The 22,251-nt window shown below is 43.9% G+C and overlaps 1 protein-coding gene across 1 annotated transcript in view; it reads left to right on the top strand.

Moving 5' to 3' along the window:
- The window catches only part of CACNA1C (calcium channel, voltage-dependent, L type, alpha 1C subunit), an 847,113-nt gene that overhangs the window by 644,899 nt on the left and 179,963 nt on the right, over positions 1–22,251 (top strand). The window contains exons 14-18 of the mRNA XM_006891374.1: positions 12,809–13,016; positions 13,952–14,072; positions 15,648–15,762; positions 17,110–17,230; positions 17,565–17,634. Of these exons, the coding sequence (XP_006891436.1) occupies positions 12,809–13,016; positions 13,952–14,072; positions 15,648–15,762; positions 17,110–17,230; positions 17,565–17,634 (635 nt within the window). The remainder of the gene's footprint in view (positions 1–12,808; positions 13,017–13,951; positions 14,073–15,647; positions 15,763–17,109; positions 17,231–17,564; positions 17,635–22,251) is intronic.

Genomic DNA, 22,251 nt, shown 5'->3' with positions numbered 1-22,251 from the left:
GGATGGGAGTGTCAGAGACAGTGCGATTTGCACAGGACAGAGCAGGTTTAGGGCTGTTGTACATAGGGTCGCTATGAGTTGCAAGTGACGCAACGGCACATAACAACAACAACCCTTGGGTTGACAGTGTGATTTTTACCTTGAGGCCACTAGAGCTCCCAGCAGCTCTGCTCCTAACAGAAAGGTTTATAGTTCAAATCAACCTTCTCGTTGTAGAGAAAGAAGCAACAGTCTGCTTCTGTTAATATCACAGTCTTGGAACCCCTAGAAAATAGTTATACTGTCCCAGAGTAGTGTTATCAGTTTGGATCAACTCAGTGGTAATGGGTTTTTTATATTTTTAAAAGCAAAGTTTATGAATGATGTGTACCTATTTTTAAAAAAAATCATTCAAATTGATATGGCATGGTCTTTGTAACACCATCGCTCTTCGTCACTTGCATTCCCAAATAGTTTGACGTGTGGGCAAGAACAGTTTTGTGTTGTTGTCATATGCTGTCAAGTTGACTACAACTCATAGAAACCCTATAAAATATAACTCTGGACCTTGCCCTACCCTCAACCAACTTCACCATCTCCAACACACCTGCCTCTATTGCCATAGTCACTGTGTCAGCCCACCTCATCTAGGGTCTTCCTCTCCTGCACTAATTCTCCATCCTTCCATATACAATGTCTTTCTCCAAGAACGGTCTCTCCTGGCAACATGCCCAAAGTATGTGAGCCAGAGTTTAAAAATCCTTGCCTCCAAGAAGCAACCTGGTTTCACCCTCTCTAGGACAAACTTGTTTGCTCTCTTAGCAGTCCATGGTATGTTCAGTACTTTTCTCCAGCTTCACAACTCAAAAGCATTACTTGTTCTTCTGTCATCCTTAGTCATTGTCCAGCTTTCAGATGTATAGCAAGCACTGAGAATATCATGGCCTGGATCAGGTGTACCTTAGTGTCTAGGCTGACATCATTGCTCTTTAGCACTGTAGAGAGGTCCATGACAGCAGACTTTCCTAAAGCAACTCATCTTTTGATTTCCTGCCTGCTGGTGCAAAGTGTGTTGATTGTAGATCTGATCAAGATTAAATTGTTAGTAATCTCCTTTTCATCTGTCATTATACTGCCACTTGGCTTGGTGGTGTGAATCTTTGCTTTCTTGAGATTGAGATTCATTCTGTATTGAAGACTATAGTCCTTTTCTTCTGTAAAAAACACTCAAGTCCTCAGTTTCAAGCAAAGTTGTGTTGTCCACGTAACCCAGGTTATTGATGAGTCTTCCTCCAATCCTGTTGCTGCATTCTTCTTCATAAAACCAGTGCCCCTAATGAACTGTTATAGATGTATGGAGAAAGGATACATCCCTGGCACACTCCTTTCTTGATTTTGAATCATGCTGTGTTTCCTTACTCTGTTCATGTAATAGCTTCCTGGTCTAGATATAGGTTTTGCATGAGCACAATCAAATGTTCTGAGATTCCCATTCTTCTCAATGTTAGCCACAATTTGTTGTGATCCACACAGTCAAATGCCTTTGCATAGTCAATAAAACATAAATAGACATTCTTCTTGTACTCTCTGCTTTCAGCCAAGAATCATCTGACACGGCAATGATAACCTGAATGCCACAGATTCTTTTAAACCCAGCTTGAATTTCTGGCAGTTTTCTGTTGTTGTACTGTTTTAGCCATTTTTGGATAATCTTCAGCAGTATTTTGCTTGTGTGTGATATTCGTGATATTGTTCAATAATTTCCACACTATTGGATCATCTTTTATGAGAATGGGACTAAATAAGTATTTCTTCCAGTCAGTTGGCCAGGTATCTCCCCTCCAGATTTCTTGGCACAATCTGGTGAGCACATCCAGGGCTGCATCTGTTTGTTGAAATATATCAATTGGCATTCCCACAATTATTAGGACCTTATTTTTGCCACTTCCTTCAGAGTACCTTGAGCTTCCTCTTTTTATTACCATTGGTTCTTGATCATGTACTCTTTCATGAAATTGTTCTGTGTCAGCCAATTCTTTTTGGTACAGTGATTTAGTATGGGCTTACAATTCATAGCTGCTGCCTAAGGAAGCCAAGGTCTCTAGGGTATCATTTGATAAAAATGAATTGTTGACATGCTCAGACCTCGTGTTATATGTTTGAGTTTGTCTGAATATATTGTGTATATGAATATCATTCATAAGCCTATCTGTTGTGTGGGGTTTCTCTAGTGCTCACAGTGTATATGGTATCTTTGGATACCATCCAATCTATGTATCTCATGAAAGAAAAAAAGACATATCAGACCTGGGAACGCTGCATAGGACTTGTCAGTCAGTGTGTTAGAGTGGCCATATGCTATGGATCTACATTGTGGAAAATTCCAAAGTAGAGGAAACAAGAGAATAGAACACATGGTCAAAATTTCTGTCTTCTTTGAATAAATGACCCATGACAGTGGCCTTTCCAGCTACATGATGGTTTGAGTTTTTTCTCTTGATCGGAGACTCTACGGGTCCTAAATGCTGCCACCATCCAGTATCTGTTTTGCCTGTGCATTGTCAGCCCTGTCTGATATGTCATTTCATGGAGAAGAGCTTCTGATAGATGAAGTCTGGAAGTGATTCCAACTTACTAATTGCATCTCATTTCTTCTGCACAGTTGGTTTTGAAACACACCAATATCTCGCCAGCCCTTGCTATTTTCCTTCTTAAACCTTCACTCTTCTTTCTTTCTCCCGCTGTTCCTCCTCTGTGGCCCCCTTCCCTGGCCTTGAAAGTTAGATCAGGCTGACTAAGCTCACACAGATTAGTAGTGAATCATGACTGTATATGGGGCTCCATAATGCCCCAAGATGGGAGCTTTGTACTTGTCACTCCAGGTCAAAATGCCACCATTACCCTGCCAGAGTTTACCATGAATACCAGATGCATTCCTCTGTTGCCTTCCTCTCCCCACCACTTTCCAATCACTACTCTTCTCAGGACTCCATGTGAACACCAAGCTCCTTAAAGGCCATTTTAAGAGGTATAATTGACATTTTCCAAGTGCCCAGGTGTTTCCCAAGCTTATGAATGGCAGCTCAGATTTAAGTGTACATCAGCACAGAGAAGTGAGAGGAGACGTATTCCACCTGCCAGGGGTTAGAAGAGACAGGTGAGGGTCACGTGTGTGAGTGGACTTTCTTCTGTCTTGACTTTTTGAAGGCATATGTGCCAAACAAGAGCTACTCAGTGAACCAGAAGCTCAGGGAAGTACCCGTCTAAACTCACAGTCTCATCCCAAAGCCAGACCTTCTTGTCAGCTTGAAGTTGCATTCCCCCAGGTAGGTTCTGTTCTCAATTGTCCAAGTCCACTGGTGTGTCTTAGAGGTAAAGACATTTGGACAGATTAATCTAACGGCTGGATTTTAAACTTGAAATGAAGGGGCCAGAAGTAAGGTTTCATTACCTTTAGGTGAGCCGTGTAGCTTTGGCCTTGGGTGTCACGCTGACCCGAATTTTGATCAGAAGGGTCTGAAATCTCTTTTTCAGTTCCTACTGATTCAGCTAATGCCCAGCTAACCCCCTATCACATGAATCTCTCCAGGCTTTGTTGTGTCCAAGGGACTATCACCCACCTGGACAGCCCTTTGGGCCCCTATGGCTGGTCTTACTCTTGAATGAGTTCTACCTATTTCCTTTAATTCTCCCCTAGAACTCTCCTTCTTCCCCATCCCATTGCTTCCTACACTCTTAGTAATGATGTACAGAAACTCCACACCACACAGATTCATTGCATGAAATTTGCTTTATAAATACTCTCCCAATAATAGATCACTGTTGTCAAAACTAATGGAATTATTTTTTTTTTTACCCCAAAGGATGAGAACAGTTAGGACAGGTATAAATTTAGTTATGTCCCCATTGGGAACAAAGAAGAAGTAGGGTGGAGCATTTACAAAGCACCCAAAAACTACTGGTCCTGCTTTTACAAAGATCATTTATTTATAGTAAGCTCAATGTTCTGCTCTGTATCTAGAATGTAAAGGACCCAACCCTGGGCTATTTTGAAGCATGAAGTTCACAAGATGAAAGTCCCAGTGCAAGGAAGGCTTAAGTCACTTTCTATTGCAGAAGAGAAGGAAGAATTCCACAGATTCCCAAACCCAGAGATAGGAGAGAAAGCTAATGGAGATGAAAGCCTCCCCAATTAGACAGGATTCAAAGTAAGAGGCAGAGGAAGAAAGTGAGCAGCTGAAGCAGGATCAGCAAGACAGAGAATTTAAAGGAAGACGAAACAAGTCTATCTTGGAGGAAGTGCAACCAAGGTGCTCCTTAGAGGCAAGGAGGGTAAAACTTCCTCTCACAAACTCTGGGAATGTTGTCAAGAAGGGCCAGTCTTTGAAAAAAGGCATGGAGCTTGGAAATATAGAGGGGCAGAGAAAGAATGGAAGAGCTCCCAGCAAGATGGATTGACACGGGGACTGTTAACAGTGGGCTTGAGCAGATCAGAGATATGAAGATGTTGCAGGATAAGACAGGGTTCAGATCTGTTGTTCAAAGCAGGCAGCGTCTAACTATTGAACAATAACCAACAAGAGGGGCTGAGAAAGCAACAAGGAAAAGAGAATTATGTAAAAAAGAAAGGAATCCCATGAAAAGCCTTCAAATGGACTAGAGTGAATGAGGAGTTAGGCAGAGTGGACAAAGAGTTTTGGAGCAGTGATTCCGATTTTCTGGACAACTGGAAAGAGAAAGTAGATCCCCAGAGTAAAAGCAGATGTGGGGGGAGGGTGTATAGATAGCAAAGTGAGTTTTCAAAGCTGTGTGTCAGCTCAAGAAAATTGTGGCTCCTTTGCTGTTACAGCTACTGTTATTGTTGTTATTAGCTGCCAACCAGTCTGCTCTCTACTCAAAGCAACTCGTGCCCAATGGAAGGAACCAAAGCTTGGTCCAGTGCCGTTCCCGTGATCAGCTGGTGATTGCATCATTGTGATACATAGGATTTGCAGTGACTTAATTTTCAGAAGTTGTTCACCAGAACTTTATCCCTGGTCCATCTTAGTCTGTAAACTCCACTGAAATCTTTCTGGCGTCAGAGTAACATACAAAGCACCATTTACAGATGAGTGGTAAGTGTGCTGGAGATCCACTGGCTGGAATCAAGCCAAGTGTTCTGCATGAAAGGAAAGAATTCTGTCATTAAATCACCAATGCCAAATCCTCTGATACTGACTATGACTTTTGAGTATGTAGACATATATACATATATATGTAGTTCTGAAGAGAAGATGCTTAATTTTCCTATTTCTCTACAAGGTCCATGACCAAAAGACAGAAAAATCTTTGTACTTTTGCTATTTTTTTTTCTTCAAAGCTTCATTCCTCCTTTTTGTGTGTATATTTCCATAACTTAGGATATAAGCTTCAGGTTATTGCTAATATAGGTTAATAATCATTCTAGTTTTTTACCAGCTAATTTTCCTTGAAAGGCAATGTTTCTTGAGCATAAGACCCCATCTTCCTTCCATCTTCAAACCAATGCAGTAATAATTATCAGAACCCAGTTGGCATTAAAGAGGAGAGAATATTAGCATCCTCAGGACTGTCATCCATCCCATTTTAATCACATTGCACATTACCCGGTCCACCTCTCCTCTGTTGTTGTTAGGTGCTGTCAAGTATGACTCATAGCAACCCTATGAACTGCCATCCTGGACCCGGCCATATCCTGCACCATCCACACCATCGCTGGCCCATTAGAGCTCATTACTGAAGCCACCCTGTCAGTCCATTTTATTGAAGTCTTCCTCTGCTTCACTGACCCTTCATCTTTCCAAGGACTAGCCTCATCTAGCTGTCTGTCCAAAGTATGAAAGACAAATCTTTGCCACCTTTGCCTGCAAGGAACACTCTGGTTGCCCACTAGGCCTTTATAAATACATCATCTGTATCAAACACAGTGAAGTCCACACACACCCTCTGCCGTCCATTCACACATCCACATTCTAAACTCTAACACACATTTAGATCAGAAATGCAACTCCTCTTGCCTAGACTCTGTTAATTTTCTATGCAACAATGGCATTTCAGCAATCCATTTGTCTCCATCTTACAAAGGGGATATAAAACATCTCCGATCATTTGCATGTTAGGGATGGGCAGCCTTCTGTTCAGCAAGCTGGGCACCTCTATTAGGCCGGGTCACAGACTAGCTCTGCACCTTTAGTCCTGCTCCAGAGGACCTGAAAGTACAGGTGCCAGGCCAGCTGGAGGGGGAAGAACACTCCCTTGCCTGTGTTAAATGGGAAGCACCAATCCATTGAAGACAAACAGTGGAGACAATCATGATCTCCATTTTTATCAACCAGCTTCCTGGTCCAAAGTGCAGACACAATACACTTCATGCAGAGAATGGTTTGGTACCAGTGTCCCCAGGGCAGTTTATCTCTTAAACAAAGACAAGCTCATACCTTCAAACCTAGTGGTGCTGAATCACCAGGACAGGAGCTCTTTGTTCTTGGAGACTCAGGTTCACATGCTCTTCTGAAAGTCTCCAGGGGTTTGAAAGCTGTCTCACAACCCTATTTATGGCTGGACAGATTGATAGAGATCCTTTTTAAAAAAATTTATTATTATCACTAGTATTATTAATTTTAATGAAAATTTACAGAGACTTTGGATTTCCATTCATTCATTATTGCACTTTTCTCCCTGCCCCCCCCCAATTTGCTCTTCTCTTTAAAAAGTAAAAGAAAAATTCTTTCATGGCCTGGCAAGAAAATATTTGAAGTCAGAGTTTTCAGAAGACCTGCAAACATGGATCTAGGAAAGCAGTAGAGATAGAAATAATATGAAATAAAATCCAGATAGCCAATTCCTCAGTAACAAAGTATGTTTGACTTGCATGTGTGCATGAGAGGTTTTCCACCAGCACACTGCCACTCTTGTGTTCTTTATTTTCCCCCTCCCCCTCTCCCTCTCCCTCTCTCATATATACATACACACATACACAGAGTTCATATAGAGAAAGAAAGAGAGGCGTCTGGATACACCTCCTGTCCTCTTGCAAAAAATAAATCTCATTTAGAGTAAGATGTATTCACTTGTTCATTCAACACAATACTCATTAATCACCTGCTTTGGGCTAGACCCCATTCTAAGCACTAAGGATATAGCAGTGAATAAGAATGGTGAAGTCCTTGCTGTCATGGACTTTAGTTTCTGATCGGGTAGGAGGAGAAGACAATTGAAAAATATGATCCTCAAAGGAGAGTGGTTTACTTAAACAGAATAGTAGAGTAAGAGGCTAGAGAGTGGAGCTGTTTTACTCAGTGGGGTCAGAGTGGTCACGCTGATGAAGTGGCATTTGAACAGGGAGCTGGAAGATGTAAAAGAAGCAGCCACACAGATCTTGGGGTGAAAGCTGTGCAGAGGGCAGGAACAGCAAAGGCCGAGGTAGGAGTGGATTGGAAGAGGTCAGTGTAGCTGGAGCAAGTGTGGGAGGGAAGAGTAGGGACCAGATTTCATAGGGCTTGTAAAGTTTCTCCTAGAAGTGGTAAGAGGACTTTAGCCAGAATTGTCACCACCTATCTAAATGTTTGCCTAACTGTGGTAGCTTTCATGTTACTAGAAAGCCATGCCACAGTGCTTCACATACCAGCAGAGTCATGTATGTGGAGCAGATTTCACTGACACTTCTAGACTAAGACAGATTAGAAAGAAAGTCCTGATGATCTGCTTCCACAGATTGTTGTTATGTGCCGTCAAGTCACTTGCGACTCAGTGACCCTATGTATAAGAGCCATAAACCCTGCTCTATCCTGTGCCAACCTCACCATCTCTGACACACTCATTCCCACCACCCCAATCACAGAATCGATCCATCTCATCGAGGGTCTTCCTCTCCTGCGCCATCCCTCCACTCCCCCAAACGTGATGTCCCTCTCCACGGACCTGTCCCTCCTTGCAACATGCCCAAAGCATGTCAGATGAAGCTTCAGAATTCTTGCCTCCAAGGAGCAGTCTGGTGTCAACTTCTCTAGGACAAACCTGTTTGTTTTCCTAGCAGTCCATGGTTTATTCAACACTCTTCTCCAGCACCACAGCTCAAAGGCATCAATTCTCTATCATCCCTAATCACTGTCCAAGATTAGCAGATGAAAACCTTGGAAATCAAACAGAATATTCTCTGACATAGTGCTTTAAGTTAAGTCCCTTCTGCTGGAAGGCACTGAAAATACACAGCAGCCATGATGGACGATGGCGTACCCATAATCATGACGGTGACCCACAACCCGGCGGTGTTTCAGTCCATTATACCTGGGGTCACCAAGAGTCAGAGCCAGCTCAGTGACAACCAACAGCAAAGCCGAATTAAAGCTGAATATGACTTCTGTTTTAACAAAACTACCCCCACTACTGTGTGGAGAATAGCCGGATGGAGCAAGGGACGAGGAAAATGTCACCTAGGAAGCGAGAGCAGAAATCTGAGTGAGAGGAGCTGATGGATCGATAGGACCGATGGTAGAGGTAGGGAGAGTGGTCCAGTCTGGGACTGGTGTTTAAGGTGGAGGCACGGGATCTGCTGATGTGGGATGTGAGAGAAAGATAGGAAGGATGATTCCAAGAATGTTGGCCTGATCCAGGAACTGCAGTTGCCACTTGCTAATATGAGGAAGATGATGAAGTGGAGAAATTAGTTGTTCTGTCACATCACAAATCTTGCTGTTCTGAACCAAGTTGACTAAAATATTCCTCAGGGGCAGGAAGGTGGGGCTGTGGGGAGTGGGTGGGAAGAGCTCTCACTTTTAATCAAATACTCGGCCCCACTGCCAGCCCTTTTTACACCCACTCCACTCCCAACCCCTCTAGTTTATTCTCTCCCTGCCATTTTTCATACCCCAGATTTCTAGCAGAGTTCCCGCCTAGAACCTCCGGCACTCTAAGGGATTCCTCAGCTAAGAAATGTCCCGCCATGTCACCCTTCTGCTCGACCTCTTCATGGACTCCACTCTGCCAAACTTCCTCCCCTTTCATAGCAATTTTCTACCAGGAATGTTGCCTTTCCTTTTCTGTCTTTCTTAAGCACCACTGTCAAGTGTATCTGAACCTTAGTAGTATGTCTAGTTTGAGTTGCTTCCTTCATGCCTCATGAAAACAAAGCTTCCAACCTTACATGACCATGAAGAATTTTCCAGAATATTCCATGACAGTTGAACACACAGAGGATCTCATGGTAGGTCTGTGGCTTTCATCCACATGCAAACATCCCCCTCTCTGAAAGAGCCAGAAGTTCTCAGAAGGTCTAAAGTCATTGATTCCTAAATATTAGTTGGCTGATGAGTATTCACCTGACTGTGTAAGAATCACCCAAACCTCAGAACCAGCAATTATGGTTTCAGGGTTCTGGGAATGGAGAGGGGGCATGGAGTCAGTGTTTTAAAAATAACAAAGCTCAGCCAGCTTTAATCACCAGGCAGATCTGGGAACCCAGCTTTACATACAAGAGGAGAAAGTGTTCTGCCTCCAGAGAGGTCCTATTACTTTACTTGATTTACACAGCCCGATTACAACAACCCCCAGCCTACTGAGGTACGTCTGTCACATATACTAGTTTGTGCAGAATTTGAGAACAAAGGAGAGAAGGATAAAGCAAGGAGGGAAATCTCTCATCTCTGCCCCCCAAGAATGTAGTGCCTAACTATTGAGACAGGACCATCACACATGAGGGTATTTGTAGAACTGATTCAGATAAATGTATATTAATGTTCTGAAACTAGAGAGGGTGTGGTTGGCAGGCAAAACAGAGGTGGGAAGGAGAAAGGAGCCAGGTTGGGAAGAAGTTCATGTTTGCATCCAAACTGTTGGCCCATCTGTTTCTGACACTTAATATGGAACCGTTCTCTGGAGAGAAGTGCCCCGGCTGGGGCTACAGCTGGGAGGCTGTCATGGGGGTGGTTAGCATGCCCCTCACAGGGAAGCAAAATTCATGTACAGATGATGAAACAGAAATGCCTTCAGTAGAGGGGATCCAGATTTTGATGTGGAAAGCAGGCCAGCCAGGATAGGTTGATATGGAAAAGAGGTGGATCCTGGTATTGTACTTGTTCCAATATGGGACTATATGCCTTTTTTGCTAAGGGGCTCTGGTAGCCCAACCTTTAAATACTCAGCTACTAGCTGAAAGGTTGACAATTCAAGCCCACCTAGTCACTCTGAAGGAGAAAAGACCTGGTGACAGGCTCCAGCAAAGAGTACAGTCTAGAAAACTCTATGGAGTATATACTCTGTACTGTAATAACACAGGGTAATTATATTGTTAGGTGTTGTCCAGTCAAGTACAACCCATAGCAACCCTTTGAACAACAGCTCTGAACCCTGCCATCTCCTGTGCCATCCTCACAATCTCTGACACACTTGAGCCTGTTGCAGCAATCACTATATCAATCCTTCTTACTGAGAGTCTTCCTCTGTTTTTCCTCAACCCTCCAGCTTTCATAATGTCCCTCTCCAAGAAATAGCCTCTCCTAATAAGCTCAAAGTATGTGAAATGAAGCTTTATCACCTTTGCCTCCAAGGAACACTCTGACTGCACCTTCTCCAAGACATATCTTTTGTTCTTTTGGCAGTCCATGGAATATTCAGTACTCTTCTCCAACACCATAGGTCAAAGGTATCAATAATTCTTCCGTCGCCCTTATTCATTGTCCAGTTCTCAGATGTGTAACAGGTGAAAAGACAATGGCCCGAATCAGGCCTACCTTACTTCTCAAACTGACATATACTACTCCTCAATAATTTGGAGACGTCTCTGACTGCAGACTCCCAGTGCAATAATCTCCTGATCACCTCTAGTGCCAAGGGTGTTGTTGATTGTGGGTCCCAATAAGATGAAGTTCATCTTTGTTAGGTTATTATGAGTCAGAACCACTTCCGAGGCACCTAACACCACCTTCAGCTGATACATTTCCTTATTGTGGACTGCCTGTTTCATAGGCACCTGAGCCAAATCCAGTAGCCATCAGTAGGTATCCCCCTCGCACTTTTCCAAGAGAAAGGAATTGTCCCTGGGCTATTTTAAAGGGCTTTTGCACGGGAGGGACAAATTATTTGCTCATGACTAAATTCAAAAGTAGAGTCTGCAAAAGGGAAAAAAAACCTTCAATGAAATGGGTTGATGCAATGATTGCACCCACGGGCTTAAGCATGGTGGAGATTGTGAGGATGGTGAAAGGTGAGGGAGGCCAGGTCTCCTCCATCTGTTCACAGGGCCGCTGGAAGTTGGAGTCACCTTAACCCAAAACCCAAAAACTGTTCTTCTAATTCGTAGTGACCATACAGGGCAAAGCAGAACATCCCTGCAAGGGTTTCTGAGGTTGTAAACCTTTACAGAAAACAGACTGCACCACAGAGTAGCTGTTGAATTTTCACTTCCCGCCTTTCAGAAGCAAATAATCAAATAGGATGAGATTGCCTATCTTTCTCCTGCAGAACAACTGGTGAACTTGAACGCCTGCTTGCCTTCTGGGTTGGTAGCACTGCCCCTTATGACTAGGCCCCCAGACTAACCTGAAATGTTGGTGGTTCAAATCCACTGAGGCTGACATTCCACTCTCCTAAAAGATTACAGCCACAAAAACCCTACAGATCAGTTGTACTCCATAATAGTGATTTGGAATTGGGTTTTTATAATATTAACACTGAAGGGAGAAGGCTAGGTGGCCAGAAGGAGAACCCATCCCTGACTAGGTCAGAGTTCCCTGTTGTGCTCATAAAGGCCTGATCTCACTGGGCTGATGAATTTGCTATAATCCAAGATTTCCCAGATTGGCCATATTAAGAGTCCTATGGGGCCTTTTCTACAAAGATGGCGCCGAAAGTGAAGAAGGAAGCCCCTGCCCCTCCCAAAACTGAAGCCAAAGCAAAGGCATTGAAGGCCAAGAAGGCAGTCCTGAAGGGCATCCACAGCCAAAAAAAAAAGAAGATCCACACGTCACCCACGTTCCGGCGGCCTAAGACGCTGAGACTCCGACGGCAGCCCAAATACCCCCGGAAGAGCGCCCCCAGGAGAAACAAGCTTGACCACTATGCCATCATCAAATTTCCCCTGACCACTGAGTCAGCTATGAAGAAGATAGAAGATAACAACACACTTGTGTTCATTGTGGATGTCAAGGCCAATAAGCACCAAATTAAACAAGCTGTAAAGAAGTTCTATGACATTGATGTGGCTAAGGTCAACACTTTGATTAGGCCTGATGGAGAGAAGAAGGTCTATGTTCGACTTGCTCCTGATTATGATGCTTTGGATGTTGCCAACAAAATTGGGATCATCTAAACTGAGTCCAGCGGGATAATTCTAAATGTAATAAATTTTTCTCACCAAAAAAAAAAAGAGTCCTATGGGATGGATGCTCATTCAAAATATAGATTTCTGAATCAAAATTTGCAAGGAGAGGTTTTTAATTTGGTGGTACTTGTTGTTTTAAACCACTTCTTATGGAAGATCATTTTAAGAAGCCTCACTTTACTGTATCCCCTCTTTTAACCAATGAGCGATCTAATTGATCTTCTGTGATGTAGTTGCCCCCAAGGTGGCCTAACACCAGCACTGTTGACTGTTACATCTCTACACCGTGACTCCCACCCAGAGACCTCAGATTAATTCCCTCCATACTCACACTGCAGCCTTACCAGTTCCTACCTCTGCCACCACCCATTGCCAAGGCAAGAAAGAAGAGAGTTCTACTGTTTCTCTTACACCCTCTGGTGGATACGTGAGTGAGGAGTGATGACAGGGAAAACAATGGAAAAGAAGGCTAACATCCTTCCTCTTGGCCCGCAGGTACTGGAACTCCTTGAGCAACCTGGTGGCGTCCCTGCTGAACTCTGTGCGCTCCATTGCCTCCCTGCTGCTGCTCCTCTTCCTCTTCATCATCATCTTCTCCCTCTTGGGGATGCAACTCTTCGGAGGAAAGTTCAACTTTGATGAGATGCAGACCAGGAGGAGCACGTTCGATAACTTTCCCCAGTCTCTCCTCACCGTGTTTCAGGTACGGCCTCTTTGCTGTGATTACAACTGGGTGGGTGGCTGAGTGGTGGGGAGAAGGGAGAAAGAGCCTTGACACGGTGGTGGAAAGCCTCGTCCAGTCTCTGGACAGTGACACCCAGCTGAGATCAACCATGGAGGCGCCATACCCAAGAGAACGCTGACTCCTTTCTAGTTTCTTCTGCCCCAAGCCTCCATAGAATCTTACTGTGGCTGGCGCATTGGGAAGAATCTAATGAAGAGGTTATAGTTAATAGTTATGGAAATCCTTATTCAAATAAATTCCTACATGAAAGCCTAGCAGAACCTCTCTTGTTGGGAGAGGAGAGAAGGATGGAGCACTTACCCTTCCTATTTATTATCACTCAGGGTTCTTGAACCATCAAGTGTATGATTTCATAGATATTTTGGCTTAAGACACGTCTAAAGTAAGGTGCCCTTATTCAAGTTGAACAGTAGACTGAAAGTTAAAATGAGCAATAGATGAATATTGAAAAAGTCTTAAAGGTGGTACCCGAATGAGTCATGTTTGGGGAAAGTGGTGTAACCTATCCCTCTCTCGATAAACATAATCACACTGTAAAGGTGTTCTTGATTCCTTAACAGTATTGCTTTGTAAAGGTATGACTCGCTAATAATGGTGGTCATGTCATGTATAGGTCATGTGAATAATAGGATATATTTTTGACCTTAAATCCCTTTCTGTCACTTCAGAAATAATATGTTGCAGGTGATATTTTGTCTAAGAATAGAGTCAACTTCCCAGGTCAATAGCCCAGAGCCCAGGAGAAGAGAACTGGGGGCCAGGCAGAGGGAAGGAGGAGAGAAAGAAAAGGAATTTGGACGATTGTTTGCACATAGTGGGGCAGGGCAGGGGAGGTTTGGGGATTACTGTTGGTCTAACGCTGTGTCCCTTATTGGTGGGAATGTGTCATTCAGATCCTGACCGGGGAGGACTGGAATTCGGTGATGTATGATGGGATCATGGCTTATGGCGGCCCCTCTTTTCCAGGGATGTTAGTCTGTATTTACTTCATCATCCTCTTCATCTGTGGGAACTGTATCCTTTGCTACTGCTTCTCCCCCTGCTGCCCTACTTCCCTAGACCTTCAGCAAAAAGCCAAATGAGTGTGCCTGGCAGGCAGATCTTGACTGGGGCTGAACCCTTCATAGGCGATTAGACAAACACCTTAGCAGTTAGAGACGTGTCTTGGAGGCTTGGAAATGTGAGCTTCTACTGGGTTGGCTGAGACTGCAGCAGCATTGCAAGACTCCAGGGCACGTTCACATTAAATTGCTAGTTAAGGGCGCCCCTGGCATTGTGCTGGTTGCAAGCATTCACAGGACCACAGTGTGACAGCGCCCTTGGAGTTGGCACCCGGGCTGCCCGAGAGCTGTTGTTGTGTTTGCTCTAAGATGGGGCACGCAGATGCCTGAGCCGTCATCCTTGAGATTGACTTCATCTCTCCTCCCTACATGTTGGCCCATATCTTCCCATCTAAAACTTCTCCCAGGACTTCAGTCACAGGCAGAAACGGACAGGCTTTAACAAGCAGACCTCACAGGTCTCCCCTGATGTGTCCTCTGGGCAAGGTTCTGGAGTCTCAAACCTTAAGTGTTTCTTTTCTTCCCCTGCTGGATATTAAAGTGAAAAACAGCTCTGATCCAAGAATCAGGGGTCCCATGTTTAAGACCCTGATAATATAGTGGTAAGACACTGACATTAAAGTCAGTGACTTCACATCTTACCAGCTGAGTAACTTGGGGCAAATGAAAGCATCTCTTCCTCAGTACCTGTAAAGTAGGGTAACAGAACAGCAGTCCCTCCTACTACAGGGCATCTCACTGTGAGGTGTAATGCAATCATGTCTACAGAGTCCCTACCACAGTGCCAGGGATGTGGGTGAAGTATCCAGTAGCATCCCTGAAGGCATATGAGCTGTCATCCTTCTTGTACTTCTGTTTCTCTGTGTGTGTGTGTGTGTGTGTGTGTGTGAAATGGTGTGGATGTTTGAGGGCCCTCGGGGTGGAGGTCACACAACACAAACTTTATGACCTTTTTAGTGTGTTCTTTGATTCTGCACTGCTCTGACCCCCCACAGTGTTTCCATCCTGGGGAGGGGCAGATGGGGTGGGGGGCGGGGCGGGAAGGCAGATGACAGCTTCTACTAGGAATGGCTATGCATTGGCCTGCCCCTGCTGGCCCTCCTTTCGTCTTTGTATGCATGTTCATATTAAGTGTTGGCAGAGATACCAAGCAGCTTCTTCAGTTTCCAGTTATAATGAACTGCTCTTAAGAGAAATTGTTCTACTACAGACAATGCTGTTTATAGAGTCAATTACAGCCAGCCATCTCAGTAGGAAAACCAACAGTGAAATGGAGCAATTAAAGATAGAGACAGGGCTCACTGCCTCCCCAGCCCTGCTTGCAAGCTAGCCCCATTTCAGCCCTTTAAAAATGCCCAGGGAAGGAGAGGGAGGAGGGGCTCCATGGGCACTTGGGCCCCTCAAAGTGAGTTCCTCCTAAGCTGTCTCTGTGGGGCAATTCTACTCCTGCATGTTCTGTCCCCTCCTTGTCCCCTTAAGCCCACCACTATTGCCAAGGATTATTTTCTTTAAGAATGGACACAAACAGATATCCTACTGAATGTGTTCTTGGCCATTGCCGTGGACAACCTAGCTGATGCGGAGAGCCTCACCTCTGCCCAGAAAGAGGAGGAAGAAGAGAAGGAGCGGAAGAAGCTGGCCAGGTAACCCTCTAAGCTTTCTCAGACCCAAGGGCCTAAGAGTCCTAGTTTGGGGATGCCATTCCCATTGGTGACAGTGATGAGGGCACTATCCTCTGGTAACCATCCTAACTAAATGGGTACTGGGTTAGGGGGATTCCTAGAGTCAGTAACTGTAAATTGAGCTGCTTTGCTAACTTCTAGGCTCATAGCTGACCCTCCACTTGGTTTTGGGGAGGAGATTGCTCATCTTCTCAGGAGGGGTCCCTTGTAGATTCCAGTTGCCAGAGTGGCATAGCCTTTGGGTTAAGAGCACATCTCTCTATGAACTACCCCACCAGAGCTGGGGAGGGAGGACGAGATACCTCACTACTGTCAAGTCATTTCTAACTCATAGTGACCTTCTCTCTGTTTTCTGAGACAATAAATCCTAATGAGAGTAGGAGATTGCCCTCGGAGCTGCTGCTGGATTTGATCTGCATGAGATGCTTGGCTTTTGAGTTAACAGTGCTACTTGCTGTAAACCACACCACCAGAACACACTCACACACTCACACACACACTCTCTCTCTCTCTCTCTAAAGTAAAGGCAATTATAAACTTTAGCCTTTGCAAAGCTGATACTTCTTATCTTACTGAAAATATCAAGAGCAAGGGAAGATGTTGTCTTTTGAGAGGAGAGACCGTGACAGATAGGGGAAGTAAAGGATGGGGAGAGGAAGGCAGCTACTCAGGAGGGAAATAGAATTCCAGCTCGAAAAGCAGCTTCCCCTCTGTAATTCATCTGTCATGTTAAGAAGACCAGGTGGGACCTTCCATCACACCCCACTGCTGCTTGATAGAACCATTGTAGGCCTTGCAGTTGGTGGGCCCTGGGGAGAGCTCCTCCAGGAACCAAGTGTGAAGGAGATACGGAGCTTTTCTCTGATGTAGACTGGAGCAACTGAGAAGCTGGGAAAGGCCAATTGAGTACCTCAAGAGCTCATTGCCATTGAGTCGGAACTGATTCATGGCTGACCCTCCAGTGGCTTTTCAGAGGCTGTAAATTGCACAGAAAGAGATTGTCCATGCTTCTTTCATGGAAAAGCTGATGGATTCAAGCCCCTTGCCTTTTGGTTGGCAGCACAACTCCTTACCCACTAGGCCACAAGAGCTCCCATTATGGGAGGAGATTGTCCATCCTCCTCCTACCTGGAATCCTGGGACCAGCCCAATAGCGCTTGTGATTGAACTGTACACACCATGTGCCTTCAGTATGAGAAGACGGACATAGGCCCATTGGCTGCAGTAGACCAAAGTAATTTCCTTTCTTCACTGTGCCTTATCACACTAGTTAACATCTGTTTGTTCTTTTTCCTGTTGACCGGCCAGGACTGCCAGCCCAGAAAAGAAGCAAGAGGTGGTGGAAAAGCCAGTAGTCGAGGAGGCCAAGGAGGAGAAAATTGAGCTGAAATCCATTACAGCTGATGGAGAGTCTCCGCCAACCACCAAGGTGAGCCCCATTTCCTGCCAGGGGCTGTGAGGGCCTCGCTCTTCCCAGGCAAGACAAGCATAGAAAGGAAGGAAGAAGGAGGAAGGAAAGAGACTTATGGAAATGAAACTATTGTAAGTGGAGCGATAGAGCTGAGAACGTGACGAGAAGGCAGATGGATTGAATCCCAGTCTTCCGTTGCTGTCTTGGAGGATATGTGCAAAGTGACAAGGACATATTTGAGTCAACAGCTCAGCCAGTGACTCTAATTGTAATTTCAAAGCTACTGCAGGCTTCTAAAGCTGTGAAACATATCTAATTGGATTATTCCTCTTTCTCCCCGTTGGCTGACTAGATCAACATGGATGACCTCCAGCCCAATGAGAATGAGGACAAGAGCTCCTACCCCAACCCAGAAGCTACAGGTACCATTCCCACGGCCTGACCCCCAGATCTGGGAGATGGGGTTAGAGTTCCAACTTCTAAAACTCTAAGGGAATAGCAATGTATTTGAGAATAATGATCCCACTTCCCTCGACGCTATTAAACATCTTCTATCTCTGGAGTTAAGCATGATCTATCATCATCTAAGGAGAAAACTTTGTTTCTTATTTCCTCATAATAATAAAGTAAGGTTAAATAGGATCATGTTTGAACAATGCTTTTGTGTCCTTTGGAACCTGCATCCTATGTACATCTGAGATTTTAGTATATGCTGTAAAATCATTATTGAGTTATATAATTTGTTAGTATAACATATGCTACAGCATTTTGCTCATTTAATAATAATAGTAAATCCCAAGACTGCCTTGCCCTTACTCAGGGGGCAGTCCTGAGCACAAGGACAGCTGCCGCCACAGATGTCTCACTTGTTGCCTTGTAAAATGCTTTCAGGGCTCCTGTTATAAGAAGAGAGCTCCTACCAACGTGGACTTCTTGTTCATCTGTTTCATTTGTAAATTCAGCCTCCTTTTGGATGCCTTTAATGTCAAAAGAAGGAGCTTTTATGGCACAGTGGTCAAAGCATTTGGCTGCTAACCAAACGTCAGCAGTTCTAATCTCCCAACCATTCTGTGAGAGAAAAGATGAGGCCATTCCATTCTGTCAGCATTTACAACATGGGAAGTCCTAAAGGCAGGTGTACTCTGTCCTGCTGGGATCCGGTTGAGTCAGAATCATTCTGACGGCAGTTGGTAATAAAGCCAAAGATCCTTAGATGTCCCTCAGAGAATCCCTTCCTCTGGCTCATGAAACCTTGTATTGTGTCCAAGCCCTGAGCTTGCCTGCCTTTTCCTTTTAAGCTTGGAGTCAGACACACGCAGGACTTGGTGGTAGAAAGGACTGTTGATTTTACTGACATTTTCTTCTCTGTGTAGGTTAGGCTATATTTCGGTTGGTAACTAAGTTAGGTGGTTGAAAGTCTTCTACATTTATGAGCAAATCTAGGTTTTCTTTCCCACTTTCCCTCCTCCTTCTCTGCTGGCTCTGTCTACAAGGACACTCCTCCTCAGGAGACAGGCTCCCTGTGATCATGCCACCCCCTCCCACCCCCTTGCTAAGGGAGTAGGATTTCGTTTTTCTGGAACTGGAAGAAAGACGAGTAGGAAGGGTGTTCCATGTGTGGGCCAGTAAGCCTTTTGAAGCCTTAAAAACCCTTCTGGGGAGAAACTGTTAAAGCTTTTCAAAGACAACTTCCTAAAAATGTCAACCAAATGCAATGGCAATACTTCAATTCTGAATGAACAAGTGAACTTTAAAATTACGCCTTTTAAATTTCAAATGTTTGGGAGTTTTATTGGTTTGCTTACAAACGTTCATCTACATTGTGTTCTATACAATCATTGATATATGTTGTAGTATAGAATTAATTACTATTGATCTATATCTGTTATCACGCCTTCTTTTTAAGTCCTCCTGGAATCTTTCCTATTCCTTCACTACTGCCTTTGTTCACTAACTCTGCTACCCTAGTGACTTTCTCCTCTTCCTGCTCTTCTGTCTAACTTTTCTTTGCCCTTTTATACATCTATATCTTGCTCAGTGATGCTCTTATTTTCACAGTAGTGGTCTTATGCAGTATTTTTCCTTATGTGACTTAGTTGTTTTACTGAGCATAATACTTTCTCAAACTCGTTCAGCATTTCTTAAGCTAATAAATTCAAGCCTCAAGTTGCAATACTTGAAGATGCTATGGGCAGAATATTCAGTGATTCAGGAAGCATTAAAATAAGATGGAAGGAGTATACAGAGACACTGTACCAAAAAGATTTGGCTGATACAGAAGAATTTCAAGAAACAACATATTATCAAGAGGCAGTGGTGAAGAAGGAAGCACCTCAGGCTGCTCTGAAGGACTTGGCAAAAAATAAAGCCCCAGGACATGATGAAATACCAATTTACATATTTCACCTAACAGATGTTGCCCTAGTTGTGCCCACCAGGTTGTGCCAAGAAAATTGGAGGACAGCTACCTTGCCAACTGACTGGAAGAGATCCATATTTATTCCCATTCCAAAAAGAGGTGAAATTATCATACAATATCATTCATATCACACGCAGGTAAAATCCTGCTGAAGATTTCAAGAAACAAGTGGAACAGTACATTCACAGAGAGCTACCAGAAATACAAGGTGGATTTAGAAGAAGCTGTGACACTAGAGACATTATTACCAATGTCAAATGGATCTTGGCAGAAAGCAAAGAGTACCAGAGGGATCTATCTGTATTTCATTTACTATGCAAAAGCATTTAACTGTGTGGATCACAATAAATTGTTTCAAACCTTAAGAAGAATAGGAATCCCAAAACATTTGGTTGTGCTTATGCAAAACCTATACTTAGATCAAGAAGAACAGAGGAGGAAAACACTGCATTGTTCAAAATCAGAAAAGGAATACATCCGGGATGTGTCCTGTCTCCACACCTTTTCAATCTGTATGCAGAATAGTTGATTTGGGAGGCTGGGCTTTATGAGGAGGAATGTGGCATCATGATTAGAGGAAGACTCATCAACAACCTGTGTTATGCAGATGACACAACCTTGCATCCTGAAACTGAGGAGGACCTGAAGCATGTGCTGTAGTCTTCAATATGGATTGAAGCTCATCATCAAGAAGACAAAGATTCTCACCACTGGGCCAATTGACAGCACCATGATAAAGGGAGAAGAGATTGAGGTTGTTAACAATTATAGCTAGCTTGGCTCTCCACAATCAACACTTGTGGCACCAGCAGTCAGGAAATCAAAAGATGAATTGCATTGGGTAAATCTGCTGTCAGCGACCTTTCAAGAATTCTGAGAAGCATCGGTATCAGCCTGGAGACTAAGGTGCACCTGATCTAGGTGACCATCTTCACAATTACAGGCTATGCATCAGAGAGCTGGACAATGACTAAGGATGAGAAGAAGAATCAATGCCTTTGAGTTGTGGTGCTCGAGAAGAATCTTGAACATACCATGGACCACCAAGAAAACAGATAAGTCTGTCTTGGAGAAGGTGAAGCCAAGTTTTCCCTTAGAGGCTAGGACATTGAAGCTCCGTCTCACATATTTTGGGCATGTAGCCAGGAAGAACTAATCCTTGGAGAAGAACATCATGCTCAGAAGGGTGGAGAGACAGCAAAGGAAAGGAAGACCCCAGATGAGAGTGTCTAGGGCAATAGGTGTAGGCATGTGGAGTCAGTGAGACTGGCCCAGGACAGGGCAGACTTCAGAGCTGTTGTATGTAAGGTTGCTATGAGTCACAGGTGACTTGACAGCACATAACAGCAAGAGCAAATACTTTCTAATTTCTCCCATATTATATAGTATTTTACAAAATAGTTGTTCTTTGGTGCTGCCAAATATTCCATTTGTGAATGCACCACAATTTCTCAATCCATTCACTTGTTGATGGACATTTGGGCTATTTCCATTTTCTTGCGGTTGTCAATAACGCTGCTGTGAAGTAGGCATACATTAGGTCCTTCCATGTGTCAGTTCTTACTTTCTTGGTATGTAGCAGTGGAATAGCTGGGTCATAAGACCCAATCACAAAATGGGCAAAAGACATGAAAAGTCTTCTTCACAAAGCAGAACATTTGGATGGCCAAGAAACACATGAAAAAATGTCCAAAATCACTAGTAATCAGAGAGATGCAAATCAGAACAATGAGATACCATTTCACCCGGCACCAGAGGCTAAGTTTAACAACACATTTTGGAAAGGGTGCAGAGAGATTGGAACTCTTGTGTACAACTAGTGGGATTGTAAAATGGTCCAACTGCTACGGAAGGCAGTTTGGTGTTTCCTAAAATGACATGTTTTTTAAAAGTAATCAGGGGAATCTTAGTACAGACCAGTGACTCAATGACAAAAGTAGTTCTTATTCATTTCACTATGCTCCTGATATTCAAGTTTATTTTTAAAAGGTGGTATGACAGTTGAGGATTGCTCAGTAAGCAAGGTAGGCACAGGCTGACTTGTACTTATTTACTAATCTGTAGTGAACAATATTTATTGGATAGATTATGTCTTGGAGAGGGTGAACCCAGAGTGCTCCTTGGAGACAGGAATGATGAGGCTTTGTCTCACATACTTTGAGCTTGTTGCTAAGAGAGGCTATTCCTTGGAGAAGGACATCATGCTTGGAAAGGTGGAGGGAAGGCAGAGAGGCAGAGGAAAGAAACACCCTCAGCCAGGTGGATGGACACAAGACTGCAACAGTGGGCACAAGTGGATCAGAGATTGTGAGGTTGGTGCAGGATAGGACAGGATTCAGATCTATTGTTTATTGGGCTACTATGTGGAAACTACAGAACAATTTCACTGATTTCACATGCAAGCAAGATTTTACTGAAGATTATCCAAAAACGACTGGAGCAGCACATAAACAGAGGACTACCAGAAGTCCAGGCTGGTTACAGAAGGGGTCGTGGTACTAGAGAGATTGTAGCTGATGTTAGATGGATCTTGGCTGAAAGCAGGGAATACCAGAGGAATGTCTATCTGTGTTTCATTGACTATGCAAAGGCATTTGACTGTGTAGATCATAACAAACTG

This window comes from Elephantulus edwardii, unplaced genomic scaffold, assembly GCF_000299155.1.
Source record: "Elephantulus edwardii isolate Elephantulus edwardi_28Jun2011 unplaced genomic scaffold, EleEdw1.0 scaffold00096, whole genome shotgun sequence".
Lineage (NCBI taxonomy): Eukaryota > Metazoa > Chordata > Mammalia > Macroscelidea > Macroscelididae > Elephantulus > Elephantulus edwardii.
Note: the sequence above shows the minus strand (reverse complement) of the source record. Positions and strands in the feature narration are given on the sequence as shown.